This window comes from Oncorhynchus gorbuscha, linkage group LG18 (genome assembly GCF_021184085.1).
Source record: "Oncorhynchus gorbuscha isolate QuinsamMale2020 ecotype Even-year linkage group LG18, OgorEven_v1.0, whole genome shotgun sequence".
Taxonomy (NCBI): Eukaryota; Metazoa; Chordata; class Actinopteri; order Salmoniformes; family Salmonidae; genus Oncorhynchus; species Oncorhynchus gorbuscha.
The window spans coordinates 20,930,017-20,949,926 of NC_060190.1; the positions used below are offsets into that span (position 1 = coordinate 20,930,017).

Below are 19,910 nucleotides of genomic sequence, written 5' to 3' on the forward strand. Positions count from 1 at the left end.
GAACCTTGGTTACATACAGATCCTTCTGTTTTACGCATGAATTGTTAATAGAAATGTCAGATTTTGCTGATGATGGTCACCCTCTCTGTGTACCACTTCCTGTGCTTATAGTGCTGTAGCTCGCTGTTGCTTTAGCGTCCCCTACTTCTCAGTGCTGCAGATCAGTGCGGGTACGGCCCAGTCGTCACTGTCTAGAACAGAGTTTCCCAAACTCATCATCAAGATTTGATTGTTTGAATCAGCTGTGTAGTTAGTTCTTGGGCAAAAAATAAATGTGCACTCAGGCAGGGCCCCAGGACCGAGTTTGGGAAACCCGGGTTTAGTAGCACCTTCATTTTTAAAATCACAAATGGTATTTTATCCACTAACCCCAACCTTATCTTATCCACATGTGTTTATGTATATAGTTAGGAAGAGAGCCATCTGATTGAATCAAGTCCTGATTGTATACACGTACTCAAATAAATATTTTATTGCAACCAATCCACCATATTTATTTTATAAAGCTCTTTTCACATCAGCAGTACTATACAGATACCCAGCCTAAAACTCCAAACAGCAAGCAATGCAGATGTTGAAGCACAGTGGCTAGGAAAAACGCCCTAGAAAGGAAGGAACCAAGGAAGGAACCTAGAGAGGAACAGGCTCTGAGGGGTGGCCAGTCCTCGTCTGCCTGTGCAAGGTGGAAATTATAACAGTACATGGTCATTTAGGCCAGATCGTTCTTCAAGACGTTCATAGATGGCCAACATGGTCAATAGTTTAACTCCTCAGAAGTAAATGTCAGTTGGCTTTTCATAGCTGAGAAATGATTAAAGTATCTGTGATGAATAACAGATGAATAACAGATATGTTTATCCGTCGTTTCGTCACAATATTGTTTTGAACTGTCCTTTTTAGGACTGATGCACAGCTGAGCATTCTGCTCAATGCAGTCTCAATGAATGCTGATGAAGATTTTGTCTAAAGTGCATCACTGTGGCTTTGAAACCCGATGACATTTCAAAAGGAGGCAAATCATTTTTAAGACAAGCATTTGTCATTGTGATGTCACCAGATTTACTTTAGATACCGTATAACTTCAGCTAGCTAGCTAAGATTGAGGGGAGAGCGCTGACATTTTAGCTGGCTAACGTTAGCATTGCTAGCTATTTCTGACAAACTTTTGTAGCTGAGGGCAAAATAGCCATCTCTCTAAAATAAACTTGATGGCGAAGTTGTTTTCCACAAATGATTTGTCTACTTTAGCAATGTCATTGTATTTCCAGGTCACTATAGTGTACATTTGACGAAACAGTCATTAGCCCCCATTCAGACTCGGCATTAACAACCAGACATTTTTATTTATTAAAAAAAATATATATATATTTTTTTTAACAACCAGACATCAATATGCTGCAGCATCTGGCAATGATGCGACTGATGGAGGTGCATCCCATGAATATGCCTCCACTTCTATCAGTCTGTCCTTGAACAAATCTTCATGGAAACATTGGATGTTTTTATCGAATACAGCCCGTCTTTAAAAAAGAAATAAAACACTCATCCCTTTGCCGTGGCCACTGTAGCCTACATTGCAGGGTACAAATGCTGACAGGAAATATTGAAAAACAATAACGACGCTCGAACCCTTGGATTTGACAGTGTTGAGTAGGTCCAGAAAATAAAGCAACACGGGTGAAAGGGCTATTGCTAACCCCCCCCTCCTTTAATCTTTCATTTTCTTATCTATCTATCTTCCTACTCAATTGGTGAAAACATCATAGAATCTGTTCATAACAGAGCCTATTCCCCTGTCCATTTGCTGAGCCCATACCAATGAATTGATGCATATTAATTTGATATACAGATACACAGTGCATTCGAGAAATATTCTGACCCCTTTCCCTTTCTTCCACATTTTGTTACGTTACAACCTTATACTTAAATGGATTCAAATGTTTTTCATTCTCAGCAATCTACACACCTACACCTACCCATAATGACAAAGCAAAAACATTTAAAAAAAATCAGAAATACCTTATTTACATAAGTATACAGACCTTTTGCAATGAGACTCGAAATTGAGCTCAAGTGCATCCTGTTTCCATTCATCATCGGTGAGATGTTTCTACAACTTGATTAGTCCACCTGTGGTACATTCAATTAACTGGACATGGTTTGGAAAGGCAGACAGCTGTTTTTTATAAAGTTGACAGTGCATGTCAGAGCAAAAGCAAGCCATGAGGTCGAGGGAATTGTCCGTAGAGCTCCGAGACAGGATTGTGTCGAGGCACCGATCTGGTGTCTGCAGCATTAAAGTTCCAAGATGTTCCAAGAACACAGTGGCCTCCATCATTCTTAAATAGAATAAGTTTTGAACCACCAAGACTCTTCCAAAAGCTGGCTGCCCGGCCAAACTGAGCAATCGGGGGAGAAGGGCCTTGGTTAGGGAGGTGACCAAAATTCAGATGGTCACTCTGACAGAGTTCAAGAGTTCCTCTGTGGAGATGGGAGGACCTTCCAGAAGGACAACCATCTTTGCAGCACTCCACCAATCAGGACTTTATGATAGAGTGGTCAAACGGAAGCCACTCCTCAGTAAAAGGCACATGACAGAACGCTTGGAGTTTTCCAAAAGGCACCTAGGACTCTCAGATCATGAGAAACAAGATTATCTGGTCTGATGAAACCAAGATTGAACTCTTTGTCCATACGGTGAAACATGGTGGTGGCATCATCATGCTGTGGGATCTCAGGATTGAGAGAAAGATGAACGGAGCAAAGTACAGAGAGGTCCTTGATGAAAACCTGCTCCAGAGCAGGACCTCAGACTGGGGCGAAGGTTCACCTTCCAACAGGACAACGACCCTAAGCACACAGCCACAACAATGCAGGAGTGGCTATGGGACAAGTCTCTGAATGTCCTTGAGTGGCCCAGCCAAAGCCCGTTCTTGAACCCGATCAAACATCTCTGGAGAGACCTGAAAATAGCTGTGCATCGACGCTCCCCATCCAACCTGACAGAGCTTGAGAGGATCTGCAGAGAGGAATGGGAGAAACTCCCCAAATACAGGTGTGCCAAGCTTGTAGCATCATACCCAAGGAGACTTGAGGCTGTAATCACTACCAAAGGTGCTTCAACAAAGCCCTGATTAAAGGGTCTGAATACTTATGTAAATGTGATATTTTAGGGGGAGGGGTATTTATACATTTGCAAAATGTTCTAAAAACCTGTTTTGTCATTATGGGGTATTGTGTGTAGACTAACAAGGGGAAAAAACGATTGAATCAATTTTAGAATAAGGCTGTAACGTAACAAAATGTGTAAAAAGTCAAGGGGTCTGAATACTTTCCGAATGCACTGTACAATAGCATTGTCCCCACACCAAATATTATAGCTTTACAATGAATGCTCAATAAAAGAGAACCCTTGGTCTCTGAATTCGAAGCTTTCATGTACTGGGGCTGCTTTAACAATATGAGGTGCTGTAGATAGACTACAGCCCATAATCATATTCATATAAATGGGAGCATGGTTTTTAACCAAGCAGAAAGCCTGCCTTGTGTGACTTGGGCTTGATTAAACGTCCGTTGGACGGTGTGATTGACACGCCAACCCCGATTCCAATTCTCTCGCCACAAATGGAGGGTAAACAGTGTCTTATCACCCACAAGCCAGGGCTGCTCTCCAATCGATCGCCTTGCCGTGTATTGGATTTGAAGGTCTGTTTGACTTTGACGGCGTCAAGGACTTTTTGCCGTGGAGTTGAAGATGTGTGGTCAGCTTCCAATTGTTTCTATTGACCGGAGGAAGGAGACAGACAAGCAACTAGAAAAATAGCAAGAGTCTGAAAATAAAATGCTGACATGAAAATAATAATGGGTTGGAAGCACTTTAGTGCAAACAGAGAAATTAACATAAAACAGCCCCACACAATCCTCTTGAGCCACAGACGGTACATTTAAATCCTAATCAGCTTGCATTTTGGGGAAATTGAAATGCTATATTCGCACTTGAGGCCCTTACCATATCAGATGCTCTTCAAAAAGGATTTGTTCGGTGTCTATACAGTAACTTATTATACAAACATAGAGAAGGACAGCGTGTAAATAGATGTAATTCTTCTCATCAGAATCACATAGTAGTTTAGTAGTTGGATGTTGTCTTTCAAACCTCTCGTTCGTTCTTTTGAGTACATTGCCTCGAAGGTACTCAAGAACATTGCCTCAAACACTTCCAAGTAAATTCTCGAAGTGTATTCACACCTACAAGGGACGTGCCTTATTAAATATTTTGATAAGATACGAGAGAAACACGTAAGTTGTGTTCCACACATCTCTTACCCCTTATCTGTCATTTAAAAAAATAAAATGTTTCACAGTGTATTTTTTGCCGCTCTATCGTTTTTAAAATGTATTGATCCCCTATGTACTGCCAGGTTTATGTGGGCAGATACAATTTCCATAGATTTATCCCAACTACTGGGATGATGTCATTGTCAGAGGCCTCTCTGTATCTTCTCGCTCTCTCTCTCTTTCCCTTCCTCGCTCTCTCCCGCCGTCTCTCTCGCTCTTCCTCCCCCTCTCTCTCTCTCCTCCTCACTCTCTCCCGCCATCTCTCTCGCTCTTCCTCCCCCCCCCCTCTCACTCTCTCCTCCTGGCTCTCTCCCGCCGTCTCTCTCACTCTTCCTTCCCCCTCTCTCTCTCTCTCTCCCCTCCTCGCTCTCTCCCGCCGTCTCTCTCGCTCTTCCTCCCCCTCTCTCTCTCTCTCTCTCTCCCCTCCTCGCTCTCTCCCGCCGTCTCTCTCGCTCTTCCTTCCCCCTCTCTCTCTCTCTCTCCCCTCCTCCTCGCTCTCTCCCGCCATCTCTCTCGCTCTTCCTCCCCCTCTCTCTCTCCCCTCCTCGCTCTCTCCCGCCGTCTCTCTCGCTCTTCCTCCCCCTCTCTCTCTCTCCTCCTCGCTCTCTTCCGCCGTCTCTCTCGCTCTTCCTTCCCCCTCTCTCTCTCTCTCTCCCCTCCTCGCTCTCTCCCGCCGTCTCTCTCGCTCTTCCCCCCCTCTCTCTCTCCCCTCCTCGCTCTCTCCCGCCGTCTCTCTCGCTCTTCCTCCCCCTCTCTCTCTCCCCTCCTCGCTCTCTCCCGCCGTCTCTCTCGCTCTTCCCCCCTCTCTCTCTCCACTCCTCGCTCTCTCCCGCCATCTCTCTCGCTCCCCCCTTCTCTCTCCTCCTCGCTCTCTCCCGCCATTTCTCTCGCTCTTCCCCCCTCTCTCTCTCCCCTCCTCGCTCTCTCCCGCCGTCTCTCTCGCTCTTCCTCCCCCTCTTTCTCTCCCCTCCTCGCTCTCTCTCCCGCCATCTCTCTCGCTCTTCCTCCCCCTCTCTCTCCCCTCCTCGCTCTCTCCCGCCGTCTCTCTCGCTCTTCCTCCCCCCCTCTCTCTCTCTCCTCCTCGCTCTCTTCCGCCGTCTCTCTCGCTCTTCCTTCCCCCTCTCTCTCTCTCTCTCCCCTCCTCGCTCTCTCCCGCCGTCTCTCTCGCTCTTCCTCCCCCCTCTCTCTCCCCTCCTCGCTCTCTCCCACCGTCTCTCTCGCTCTTCCTCCCCCCTCTCTCTCCCCTCCTCGCTCTCTCCCACCGTCTCTCTCGCTCTTCCCCCTCTCTCTCTCCACTCCTCGCTCTCTCCCGCCATCTCTCTCGCTCCCCCCTTCTCTCCTCCTCGCTCTCTCCCGCCATTTCTCTCGCTCTTCCCCCCTCTCTCTCTCCCCCCTCGCTCTCTCCCGCCGTCTCTCTCGCTATTCCTCCCCCTCTTTCTCTCTCCCTCCTCGCTCTCTCTCCCGCCATCTCTCTCGCTCTTCCTCCCCCTCTCTCTCTCCCCTCCTCGCTCTCTCCCGCCATCTCTCTCGCTCCCCCTCTCTCTCTCCTCCTCGCTCTCTCCCGCCATCTCTCTCGCTCTTCCCCCCCCTCTCTCTCTCTCTCTCCCTCCTCGCTCTCTCCCGCCATCTCTCTCGCTCTTCCCCCTCTCTCTCTCTCTCCCCTCCTCGCTCTCTCCTGCCGTCTCTCTCGCTCTTCCTCCCCTCTCTCTCTCTCCCCCCTCCTCGCTCTCTCCCGCCGTCTCTCTCGCTCTTCCTCCCCCTCTTTCTCCCCTCCTCGCTCTCTCCCGCCGTCTCTCTCGCTCTTCCTCCCCCTCTTTCTCCCCTCCTCGCTCTCTCCCGCCGTCTCTCTCGCTCTTCCTCCCCCTCTCTCTCCCCTCCTCGCTCTCTCCCGCCGTCTCTCTCGCTCTTCCTCCCCCTCTCTCTTTCTCTCACTCTGCCACTGTCAGGCGAATGGCGAACCTTTCGGCTCAGTGCAGGGATCAAGGCCACTCCTCCTCTCCTCTCAGTTAATCCTTCTTCTCTACCCTCTCTTTGGGGTTTCTGTACAAGTACGGTATCCCACCAATCCCACCGGTTCCTGCCCGCCTAACTGCTCATTTTGTACCAATTAGCTTAGCTCTGCATGAGCTCGGTCCCCTGTGGACGACATGCGTTCTCTTTTAACTCAGCGCTGCACCTTCCGTTTGTGTCTGCGTGAGCAGCACCAGTTCTCCCTTGCATTGTTGAAATGAGACTTTGAAATTATGTTCAAATGATGTAGCGCAGGTTGAGTCATTGTTGCTTGCGTTGAAAGACACGTGCACGTGAACAGCACGCGCACACGCAGTCTGGCACACACATTTCTCTCAAATCCCCAGTGTAACGGGGTTCACTGAGTTGACGGCTGTGCATAGGTCATTGAAATACTCACGCCGTCCAACTCCCACCAGCACCTCGAAAATGTTACGGAATCCTTTCGTATTAGGTGGCGTTTGTTTGATGAGTGAGGGATGCAGTGAGATCGCCTGGTACCTATATCTGCTTGTGCTGTACAGACAAAGCCCCATAGAGGTATACAGCACAAACAGATCTGGGACCAGGCTAACAAAGACGGAGGCTGCTTCCAGCAATGCTCCATATGGTAGTCTGTAACTTCATTGGGACACCTTACATGAAAACAATTACATTACATATGCTTCAGTCTTAGTTCTGACAGCACCTAGAGTGGGTTTGTCTGCGACTCTGCCAGTAAGCTGCATTGGGGAAAAGACGGGCTGAAAAGACTCTTATCTTTGTTCTGTTGGTCCCCTTCCTGGTTCACAGTAAGAGGATTAGGGTAGAAGGCTGCTTGATATACCTTTTTCCATGTCAATGCATTTTCCCTCCTATCTGGGTCAATGTTTCCACCCGAGGCCATTGAACTGTGACTGTGACATTTTAACTGTCATTTTCACACACCCCTCTTCCCGAACCACCCCTCTTCCCGACCCCCCACACACACACACACACTTTTTTATCGTTCCTCTGCAATTCACCCAGGCTCAGTCAGCCAAGGAATAGAAATGTGTCATTTGAACTGAAAGGCCAAATGTGAACCAAAAGTGTCTTGTTTTGCTGTTATGCCAATTACCACCAGTGTCAAGTAGTGTCTAGATTTGCTGTTACTAAATCGAATCTGCTTGTGTAGTGTGGTGTTATGGTTTTCAGTCATTTCTAGGCTGGTGTGCAAATGTGCCAATTTGTGTGTGTGTGTGTGTGTGTGTGTGTGTGTGTGTGTGTGTGTGTGTGTGTGTGTGTGTGTGTGTGTGTGTGTGTGTGTGTGTGTGTGTGTGTGTGTGTGTGTGTGTGTGTGTGTGTGTGTGTGTGTGTGTGTGTGTGTGTGTGTGTGTGTGCTTGTGTGTTAGACTTGTGTGTGTTAATCCCATGTGTGCCTGTGTCTGTTAGTCTCCATGTGTGTGTATCTGTGCGTGTCTGTGCATTTTGAGGGGATGGATGTGCAGTTGGCACCTGGTGGCATTGTCACTTCAAATTGCCTTACACTGTGTATTCTCTCTGTGTTGCAGAGCGGGGGAAGGGGAGGCAACGCCAGGCCATTCTGGGAGAGCATCCGTCCTCCTACAGCGACAACGGCTATGGTCAGTGTCGCTCACATTAGCTGCCTCTATTTATCCCTACCTCCCTCCCTAGCTCGTTCTCTGTTTTTGTCTCATGTCTCTCCCTCCCTCACACACACAAACACACACACGAGGGCACACACGCTTACTCCCTCTCTCTTTATCCCTCTCATTGACTCATCTCTCTCTTTCTCCATCTCTCGCTCCCCCTCTCAGCATCTCTCTCTCTCTAGATCCCTCTTTCAGTCTCCTCTCTTTCAGTCTCTCTTCTTCCACCTTTCTTTCTCCCAGCCTCTCCCTTTCTCTGCATCCCACTCTCAGACTCATCATCGCTCTCTTTCTCAGAATCTCTCTTTATCCGTCCATCCATCCATCCCCCTCGCTCTCTCTCTCTCTCTCTCTCTCTCTCTCTCTCTCTCTCTCTCTCTCTCTCTCTCTCTCTCTCTCTCTCTCTCTCTCTCTCTCTCTCTCTCTCTCTCTCTCTCTCTCTCTCTCTCTCTCTCTCTCTCTCTGACTGTCATTGTGCAGCTGGGCTTTGGGTATCCTGTAATTAAGCTCCATCCCCTACAGACACTTACATCTGGAGGAGGTGGTGGAGGTTGGATGGATGGATGGAAAAACAGGGGGAGGAGGGGTGGTGTCTGCGTAAGTGTGTGTGCATGTGCGTGTGTCATATAGTCAAAGGTGTGTGTGTGTGTGTGTGTGTGTGTGTGTGTGTGTGTGTGTGTGTGTGTGTGTGTGTGTGTGCGTGCGTGCGTGCGTGCGTGCAAGATCTGCAGGGGAAACGGTGTAGTGGGGTAGAAAATGGTCTAGGACCTTTTTTAGTACTGCTGGAATTTTCTCTCCTTTGTGGAGGGCTGAGGGCTGGCAGCTGAGGGGCTGGGGGCTGAGGGGCTGGAGGCTGAGGGGCTGAGGACTGGGGGCTGGGGGCTGAGGGCTGGCAGCTGAGGGGCTGGGGTCTGAGGGGCTGGAGGCTGAGGGGCTGAGGACTGGGGGCTGAGGACTGGGGGCTGGGGCCTGAGGGCTGGGGAGCTGAGAACTGGGGGGCTGGGGCCTGAGGGCTAGGGGGCTGAGGGCTGGGAGCTGAGGGCTGGGGGGCTGAGGGGAGAAGTTTGCACTGTCATCTCAACCATCCTCAATAATGTCATCCTATGTCTATGGCAGCTTTTTCTTGTTCTTTCTCTATCTCTGTCTCTCTGTCTCTCTGCCCCCTCTGCCTCTCCCTCTCACACCCACTCTCTCTCTCTCACTCTATTTCTTTCTCTCTCCCACTTTCTCTCTCCCCTCATCGATATATTTTTTCTCTCTCTCTATCTGTCTCTCTTTCATGCCCCCTCTCTCTCTCTCTCTCTCTCTCTCTCTCTCTCTCTCTCTCCCACTATCCTCATCTCCCCTCTCTTTCTCTCAGTGTCTTATTCTCTCCCTCTCACTATCTCTCCCACTCTCCAGGGCCACACTGCCCCCTGCTGCCCGTGCCCAGCAATAACAGGTACAAGAGGAGCTCCCTCCATGACGCCCAGGAGGTGGTCGCCTACCCCCTGCCCCAGACCTCCTCCTATATGGGCCACGCCTCCAGCTCGTCGGTCGCCATGGTGAGCGGCCTGCACCCCGCCAAGATGAACTGCACCCGCATCTTCAACCTCTTCTGCCTGTACGGGAATATTGAGAAGGTCAGTGTCAGCAACTGTTTTCACATGCGATTAAAGGTAGATTGGATTGTCTCTTTTAAATGAGAGGGTTGAGGGCAGTCGAGTGACAGCTAGTGTGACTATCAATCTTTATGCAGTAGCTTTGGTTACAGAATCACTGCCAGCAACCTACCACTGTGAGGGGAGTACCTACCAGTTTGATTCAATTGAACCCTGAACTGTAATATGTTTTAGATTGAGACTTATTTCATTTGGTCTCTGTATTAACGTGGATTAAAAACAAAAGTGTGCTTAGTGATTAGTTGACCAATTGAATCAAGTGTGCCGGTACTGGAGAAGTACTGGCGTAGTCGAAGAGAAGCCATCAGTAGAGGAAATGCAAAACTGACCCAAGATCAGTGTCGCCTAGTAGAATATCGGAAGGTATGTATTGATTCACAGTGATGCCATTCGGTCTTATTTACGCACCCCCCCCCCAGGTGAAGTTTATGAAGAGCGTCCCGGGCACCGCACTGGTAGAGATGGGAGATGAGTACGCTGTGGACCGATCCATCACACACCTTAACAGCATCAAGGTGTTCAGCAAGAGGCTCAACGTCTGGTGAGGAGTTTACATGTTTCACCTTCCCTCAGGTGTAAGGGAAGAACCTGGGATCTTCTCCTCAAATGCGTTTTGAGAAGGAGGCAAGAAGAGAGGATGCAAGGTCATTTTTTGAAAGAGACATTGTTTGAATGCTTAGAACCTATTGGTCCCCTTGGTTTCGTCTAATTTTAGATCAATAATTACTTCTAGGAAGGAAGGAAAGGAGGATTTTAGAAGGATTTTAACAGGGCCTATACCATGATACGTAACAGCATGCTTTCGCTAAAGCAACAGAAACCAAAATGTATAGTTTGGCTTACATAACTTGTAACTCTTTATTTCGGCCTTACATAAAATAAAACGTTCCTTCAGTAAATGTTGTAATTTATGACCTAAATATAACATTCTTACGTTTCGATAAAAATTTTCAACATTTACTTAGAAATAGCTATTAAATAAAAATAGCTATTACCATAATGATTATCATCAATCTGTTGCTTTAGCAAGTTTGTGTTTTGGAATCTTCAAAAGCGTTACAGACAAAAGGACAGAGGAGTTGCACTTATTTGTCTCGACAGCGTTGGCTGTTCAAAGCCTCTGTGTGCGTTGCGTTGCGCTGTCCTATCAAATTGGCAGCCTCCATCTATCAGAATAATGAATTGCCTTAGCTGCTAGATCCAGTTTAGATGAGGCTTCGTTCAGCTCCACTGGGCCTCAAACTCGCCGCAAGGAATTCAAACAGCGTTTCATTATGTTGGCGGACGGTCCACCACCAACCGACTGCATACCCAATCTGAAGACATTGCTGCAACATGTGGGCCGTTGTTTGTAACATGCTATATGTTGTGAAAGAAATGGATTTCGTGGCATAAAACACATCGTTTTCCATAGCATGTTATAAACAATGCCCCAAAATAGTATAGAATGTTACAATACAAACAATGCCAGAATAATTATGGCATGTTAAAAAACTGTGCTGTGCTGCAATAGTTATATCACTAGGCCTCTAAATGAGAGACTGCATATCATTGGAAAACCTAAAGGGCATTTCATAAATCCCCTCTCCCGTTGGGAGTTAGTCTCTTGCAGCACTAAGCCGATACGTACCTAACCTCTTGTTCCCCTCGGCCCTTGAGAGCCAATTTGTTATTCGAGGGTCAAGACAAGTCTTCCTATACCTATCTGTACCTTGGCCTCATGAATGTATATTCTTTTTGATTTATTTCACCTTTATTTAGCCAGGTAGGCTAGTTGAGAACAAGTTCTCATTTGCAACTGCGACCTGGCCAAGATAAAGCGTAGCAATTCGACACATACAACAACACAGAGTTACACTCGGAGTAAACAAAACATACAGTCAATAATACAGTAGGGAAAAAAGGGGGGAGAAGGGAGTTAAGGCAATAAATAGGCCATGGTGGCGAAGTAATTACAATATAGCAATGGAATGGTAGATGTGCAGAAGATGAATGTGCAAGTAGTGATACTGGGGTGCAAAAGAGCAATATAAATAAATAAATACAGTATGGGGATGAGGTAGATAGATGGGCTGTTTACAGATGGGCTATGTACAGGTGCAGTGATCTGTGAGCTGCTCTGACAGCTGGTGCTTAAAGCTAGTGAGGGAGATATGAGTCTCCAGCTTCAGTCATTTTTGCAGTTCATTCCAGTCATTGGCATGAGAGAACTGGAAGGAAAGGCAACCAAATGAGGAATTGGCGTTGGGGGTGACCAGTGAGATATACCTGCTGGAGTGCGTGCTACGAGTGGGTGCTGCTATGGTGACCAGTGAGCTGAGATAAGGCGGGGATTTACCTAGCAGAGTATGAAGCGAGGGCCACCCAATGAGAGCGTACAGGTCGCAGTGGTGGGTAGTGTATGGGGCTTTGGCAGAATGGATGGCACTGTGATAGACTGCATCCAATTTGTTGAGTAGAGTGTTGGAGGCTATTTTATAGATGACATCGCCAATTCTAGATTTAATTTTGGATTGGAGGTGCTTAATGTGAGTCTGGAAGGAGAGTTTACAGTCTACCCAGACACCTAGGTATTTTTAGTTGTCCACGCATTCTAAGTCAGAGCCGTCCAGAGTAGTGATGCTGGACTGGCGGGTATAAACCCCATTTAAAATGCTTCCTTTTTGTTCACCCACTAAAGGAGAGCTGGAAACATAGAATTACACATAGATGTTCTATGGCTGGAAAACTATCAGCTGCGTTCTGATTCCTCTCCTTTACTCATCTTCTTATCTCTTCCCCATCCCTCCCTTCCCTTGTTTATCATTCCTGTTACACACACTCTATCTATCTGTCTATCTATCTGTTGCTCTATCCATTCATCCCTCCCTTCCTCGATCTTTCCCTCCCTCCAGTGTGTCCAAGCAGCACGCGGTCATCCCCAGTCAGGTGTTTGAGCTGGAGGACGGCAGCAGCAGCTACAAGGACTTCGGCATGACCCGGAACAACCGCTTCAGCAGCGTGGGCCAGGCGTCCAAGAACATCATCCAGCCGCCCGCCACTGTGCTGCACTTCTACAATGTCCCGCCCTCCATCACTGAGGACGAGCTGCAGAGGGTGGGTGTGGAGGGGAGGGAGGAAGGAAGGGGTGGCTGTTTAGGCTGGAATGGTGACTGATGTCTAGAGAGGCGGGAGGTTGGGTTAAGGGGAGGTTGAACCCTTTCTATAGTGGAATGAAACGTTTGGATGACCCTGAGAATGGGTAACAAGAGCCTATAGGGTAGAGAGGACACAAGCAAGTGGGGCGATTGTTCTTAACATTTTAATAAACAGGCATTAAAATGTTTGCAATATGTTTGCAATAAGTTATTTGGCATCAGACAGACAGTGGCCCAGTGGCCCTCCAAGACCAGGTTTGAATAACACTTGCCTCTAGTAGCCTATTTATTGTCCGGTGTTGAGATTCACATCATACCATCGCCATCTAGTGGATTATTTATACAAAACACAAAATGAAGCAATGTTGACGCAATAGCTGAATCCTTTCTGTTGTGTGCTTTATGTTTAGTTATGTACAGAGCATGAGGTACCCGGTTTCATCAAGTTCAAAGTCTTCGATGCAAAACGTAAGTGCTCATTCCATTCATTGTGTTGGACTAAATGGACGATATACAGCATGAGTCAATTCAGTAGAGGTACTTGTCATAGACATTCAGCTGTTTTTCTAATTGTGTCAGCAACAGCTAGGCACCTAAATGTAATTAACAAGGAATAAAATAAATAGATAAACAGTATTCTACTATGATTGATATGAATAGACCACTATGGATGCTTTTCTATAAATGTTCATAAATGCTTTCCAAATTATCATACATGTTGCAAATGCTTATAAATTGTAATGCGTATCAATGTTTACGAAAGATGAAATACTTAATAAATGCGCATAACATATTGTTATTTATTATTAACAAGCACTTTCACATGTTATCTTTTCCAATCACTGTCTTTTCATGATGGCCGATGTTTTTCCCTCTCCCCTCTAGCCAGCTCCAAAACGATCTCAGGCTTATTCGAATTTGACAACAAGACACACGCTGTGGAGGTTCTAACAGTCCTCAACCACCACCAGATCAGAATACCAAGTAAGTCCTGTGTCTTACTCCGGAGAGAATGCTTGCTTCAAGGACAGAAAAGTAGAGCGAGAGATGATGAGAGAATGACAGAAGGCTGGATTCAAACCTCTGCCAGCACCATATGTGTGCCAAAGACTGCAGCCCTAGAAAACCACTAGAAAACCACTAGAAAACCCATGCCAACTCCTCTGTCTCTTTTTAAATGACATCTTCGAGACATTTAACATGGTTCTGCAACTATCCACCTAAAAAAAATATATATATATATATAAGGTTAACGTCCACACGGAAATCTAATTAGCACAATACAAATGCAATTATTAAGAGGCTAGATAAAAATAGCTAATCCTGGCGACCAATGTTCTAGCATGAATTTATTGAGGCGTGCAGCTCAGGGATGTGAAGGTGTTACAAGCCTGGTCTATGTGTTTAGTGTAATTAACAACTATCAAATGAAAAGCAAAGAGTCAATCAAATAATGACTCCGTAGAACGAGGAATGCATTTACTCAATTCAACGAATATTAATGTATTAGTCACGAAATCAATGAGATTCAAACAATTACAGTGTACATTAAATACGCGATACATTACAGCATAACACAGAGTAAATGACTATCACCAATAGGCTAAGACTTCACGTGGTTACACACGTCTTCAGTTCAGAATCATCTCTTCAGAGAAAAAAAAACTGTGTGTGTCTGATACACGTAGGAGCAAGTTCTCAAAGTGTGAGCAAATTCACTTCACTCTTAACCAAATTCAAGCGGGAACGCACCCCCAATCTGAATGAACACTTCTTAACACTTTACTAGTGAAAACAAAAGGTAGGAACAACACACCCAGATTGTTATATAATCAACTCAATTTGAATGTTTATGATGGACAACAGGAACGTGCATAATAACCTGTCAACCCAACATACCATGTTTTACATTTATGTAACCTTTATTTAGCTAGGCAAGTCAGTTAAGAACAAATTATTATTTACAATGACGGCCTACCCCGGCCAAACCCTAACCCGGACGACGCCAATTGTGTGCCGCCCTATGGGACTCCCAACCATGGCCGGTTGTGATACAGCCTGGAATCAAACCAGGGTCTATAGTGACGCCTCTAGCACTGAAATGCAGTGCCTTAAGATGGCTGCGTCACTCGGGAGCCCAAAGACTCGTCCCCATACCGGGAGTCAAATCCATCCATCCGGACAATGTCAAATAGAATCAACACGACAGGCTTGCCGCTAGACGCCTGTTCATCACTGGCTTTCATCATCGTTCACATTTGTTCACTCTCTCTATTTTTCCACTACAATACAAGTTAAAGTTTGTTTTATTCTTCCCTTGTGCTCCTCCCTTACACAGCAGGTATTCACCTTCACACTGGCCCGACAACGCAAACAAAAGCCAGCAGACTTTGGGTCTTTTTTTATTTTCTTTTTACTGTGAGGCAAAACAAAAATGGAGCCCCCCTCAAACAACTCCATCTTGTGCTTTCATTATTTGTTTTTGTGGCAGAGGAGGACAATTGCAGGAGAATGCTTTGTGTTCTCTAGTAATAATGGCTTTCATACAGACAGCCTCAAGCCACAGTCTCTTTGTGTGTGGCAGGCGTAAGGTCCCCAGTTACCTGAAAATAGTCAGAATACAGAATATAAGGAATAACCCCTTGAGGCAACACAACACACACACAAACACTCACTCCATCATTCGCTCACTCACACATAATATGTACATACAGTGGGGCAAAAAAGTATTTAGTCAGCCAACAATTGTGCAAGTTCTCCCACTTAAAAAGATGAGAGAGGCCTGTAATTTTCACCATAGATACACTTCAACTATGACAGACAAAATTAGGCAAAAAAATCCAGAAAATCACATTGTAGGATTTTTAATGAATTTATTTGCAAATTATGGTGGAAAATAAGTCACCTACAACCAAGCAAGATTTCTGGCTCTCACAGACCTGTAACTTCTTCTTTAAGAGGCTCCTCTGTCCTCCACTCGTTACCTGTATTAATGGCACCTGTTTGAACTTGTTATCAGTACAAAAGACACCTGTCCACAACCTCAAACAGTCACACTACAAACTCCACTATGGCCAAGACCAAAGAGCTGTCAAAGGACACCAAAAACAAAATTGTAGACCTGCACCAGGCTGGGAAGACTGAATCTGCAATAGGTAAGCAGCTTGGTTTGAAGAAATCAACTGTGGGAGCAATTATTAGGAAATGGAAGACATACAAGACCACTGATAATCTCCCTCGATCTGGGGCTCCACGCAAGATCTCACCCCGTGGGGTCAAAATGATCACAAGAACGGTGAGCAAAAATCCCAGAACCACACGGGGGGACCTAGTGAATGACCTGCAGAGAGCTGGGGCCAAAGTAACAAAGCCTACCATCAGTAACACACTACGCCGCCAGGGACTCAAATCCTGCAGTGCCAGATGTGTCCCCCTGCTTAAGCCAGTACATGTCCAGGCCCGTCTGAAGTTGGCTAGAGAGCATTTGGATGATCCAGAAGAAGATTGGGAGAATGTCATATGGTCAGATGAAAACTCAACTCGTCGTGTTTGGAGGACAAAGAATGCTGAGTTGCATCCAAAGAACACCATACCTACTGTGAAGCAAGGAGGTGGAAACATCATGCTTTGGGGCTGTTTTTCTGCAAAGGGACCAGGACGACTGATCCATGTAAAGAAAAGAATGAATGGGGCCATGTATCGTGAGATTTTGAGTGAAAATGAAACGTGGCTGGGTCTTTCAGCATGACAATGATCCCAAACACACACCCCGGGCAACGAAGGAGTGGCTTCGTAAGAAGCATTTCAAGGTCCTGGAGTGGCGCAGCCAGTCTCCAGATCTATAATATAATATAATAATATATGCCATTTAGCAGACGCTTTTATCCAAAGCGACTTACAGTCATGTGTGCATACATTCTACGTATGGGTGGTCCCGGGGATTGAACCCACTACCCTGGCGTTACAAGCGCCATGCTCTACCAACTGAGCTACAGAAGGACCATTAAGGAAATCTTTGGAGGGAGTTGAAAGTCCGTGTTGCCCAGCAACAGCCCCAAAACATCACTGCTCTAGAGGAGATCTGCATGGAGGAATGGGCCAAAATACCAGCAACAGTGTGTGAAAACCTTGTGAAGACTCACAGAAAACGTTTGACCTCTGTCATTGCCAACAAAGGGTATATAAAAAAGTATTGAGATAAACTTTTGTTATTGACCAAATACTGATTTTCCACCATAATTTGCAAAAAAAATCATTAAAAATCCTACAATGTGATTTTCTGGATTTTTTTTCTTCTCATTTTGTCTGTCATAGTGGAAGTGTACCTATGATGAACATTACAGGCCTCTCTCATCTTTTTAGTGGGAGAACTTGCACAATTGGTGGCTGACTAAATACTTTTTTGCCCCATCCTGTTGCCTATCACCTTATCCCTATACATATCTACCTCCGTCACTCCAGTATCCCTGCACATGTAAATATGGTATTGGAACTGACTTTTTAAATATTTCCTGTATATAGTATGCTTATAGTATGCATTTCACTGAACTTGTGCATGTGACATTAAAACTTGAAACATGATCCTGACTAGTAAATACCAGGCATTCCGTTGAAATGTTGATGCATAAAGAGACATGACATGTTATAAGCATTATTAAAAAACATTATAAAGGCTTGTGCATGCTTATAACAAGAAGTAAACAATTATACCTGCAGGCTACCTCCCCTGTGATCTAGGAAATCTATCGAGCAAACACACACACACACACACACACACACACACACACACACACACACACACACACACACACACACACACACACACACACACACACACACACACACACACACACACACACACACACACCCCACAAAGTAAATGTATTGAGTTAAAGGTGTGTGCAAGTCATGTATTTTTTAATCTTCTCCTCATCCCTTCTTCCTATTCTGTCTTTCCATCTGCAGATGGTTCCAACCCTTACACCCTCAAGCTTTGCTTCTCCACTTCCTCACACCTCTGAGACCTGGAAAAAACCAAGATGGCCGCCGCACTAGTACGCCATCAACAAGGAGAGAAGCGGATCGGGGAGAAAGGAAGAGCACCCAATGAAGGAGAGCGAAAGAAACAACGCGAGAGTGGAGAGTCAACACACTTTCTCGGACCTGAGAATGGAAGAGCGAGGAGTTAAAAACACTCAAGACCCCCCCCTCCCCATATGAACTATCTTAATGGATTATTTTTGTTGTATTTTTTCCTTTGTTTACAAAAATGATTTGAAGGAGCTGCAGTGGTTGGGCTGACAGTTGTAACTGGCAGAGGGAGAGGAAAGCCCAACTATGCATCCTAGCAGGTCTGCTTACTCTGCACCACAATTGATTTGACATTTCCTGTGCTGACTTGATGAGGGCCGAATTTGACTTCTGTCTTTTTGTTGCGTGACCTATTTTAGTGGTCAAAAGACAGTGACCTACGGTACATTTTCATTCCTAAACTGATGTCAATGGCCAGTGGCCAGTTTTAAAACTTTCAGAAGATTCCCAAAGGGCAGCTGGGATTTAAAAAAATACAAATTGAAACCAATGGAGGGCAAAACAATTTAGGCGGTGGAGGCCTGCTCTCAGCTAGGGGAAACACTGGTGGAAACTAGTGGAAATGCGTGTGCCTAACTCTGCAATATAAGAGATTACTCAGTGTTTGTAAATGAACAACCTGTTCAGATTATATTGTACATATGTGTGTATAGCAGTTGAGTGGGTGTCCGGGCACTATGTTAATAAGAGCAGTTCCTTATGGAAAAAACTACATTTCACATGTGAATTGTTCCAAGAAAAAACATTTCCATGTGATTTCAAATCATATGATTTTCCACATGTGAAATCAGGTGGTTTTTCTGTAAGGGGTGTTTCTAAACTTTTTCTGTCGATGGTCCTCTTCTTCGGAGGGCCATTTGAATTATAACTAAAATGAACACTTGAGACTGTCAGCTTACTATCTGATGGTCAGCAGCAACCCGCCATGTCGGTCCCTGGATCTAGGGTTGGAAAATACTCAGCCGTTACGAGATGTCTGTCTTCTCTCAAGACTACATTTTTTTTGAAGAAGAAGACATTTCAAACTGTGTTTCAAGCGTTCCAAACCCTGAAGGTCCATGCGGGTTGGATGTGTTTAGTGTTCCCAGTTATACTGTGTCTCCATGTTTGTACTTGGCCCACCACCACCATGTCTGAAGAATTCACTGTGAGCATGTGCAGTCATTAAAACATTTGCCAGTCGATACACAACGATGTCATTTTATTCTTATTCCGATAGGCGCCTATCCAATTAGCATTCTATTATATATTCAGTTCTGGTAACACTTTGCAATAAGGTTACCTTTAAGGGGTTATCATTTGTTTATTATTTAATTAAACATTTATAGAACATCATATCGCTACTAAATTTCATTTGAACAATGAGAACAGTGAGACTTGAGATTTCTGCTGCTTTGTCATGTTTCATGATACAGAGAGGGAAATTCAGCAGTTTAGCAAGATCAAAGTTGGACTGGCAGTTTCTGACCAAGAATTTGGTGTCCTGACATCTAGGTTACAGGGTTATGGAAACCACTTTTACACTTTAGACCATTTGAAGTTATGTGGAAGCAATTGAGCAGGCAAATCATATTATGATTATGAGCAAAATGATTTGAGGATATAGTCGTCGTCGATTTTGGTCGCATCTTGGCATTCGGCTGGTCCCCACAGTTGAAGAGGTTTGCAAAGCATCTTGCTTGGAAAAGCAATTGCCAAACTATCAATATGATTCCAAAAACACAGGATGAGATGTTACTATCCTTTGTGCAAGCACTTCCAAGAGTTAATGAACAGTGAGCGTGGTGAAATTTGGGGAGCGCATCGTCAGTAGTGTACCTTTGGTTCCTAGGGTGTTTCGGCCTTTCACACTATACACCCTCCTCAAAGGCGGCCAGCGACAGGGTGATCAATCCTACGCTTGCATCCCATTCCCAATTAGTCATAGGAGTTGCCTTGTTGTTGATAGCAAACATCCCATGGGACTATGCATGGCAGGGGCGTCCTCCTCCCTGAGTCAATCATTGTTGACCGCATACCTCCTGGCCCTCTCACTTCGGGGC

At 45.6% G+C, this 19,910-nt stretch overlaps 1 protein-coding gene across 2 annotated transcripts in view; it reads left to right on the forward strand.

The window, feature by feature from the left end:
- LOC124003876 (heterogeneous nuclear ribonucleoprotein L-like) overlaps positions 1-19,056 on the forward strand; it is a 60,191-nt gene extending 41,135 nt beyond the window's left edge. For both annotated transcript variants that reach the window (XM_046312505.1, XM_046312506.1), the window contains exons 7-13: positions 7,881-7,952; positions 9,381-9,601; positions 10,060-10,181; positions 12,535-12,736; positions 13,188-13,245; positions 13,663-13,761; positions 17,743-19,056. In XM_046312505.1, the coding sequence (XP_046168461.1) occupies positions 7,881-7,952; positions 9,381-9,601; positions 10,060-10,181; positions 12,535-12,736; positions 13,188-13,245; positions 13,663-13,761; positions 17,743-17,798 (830 nt within the window). In that variant the 3' untranslated portion in view covers positions 17,799-19,056. The remainder of the gene's footprint in view (positions 1-7,880; positions 7,953-9,380; positions 9,602-10,059; positions 10,182-12,534; positions 12,737-13,187; positions 13,246-13,662; positions 13,762-17,742) is intronic.
- Positions 19,057-19,910: the final 854 nt, after the last annotated feature.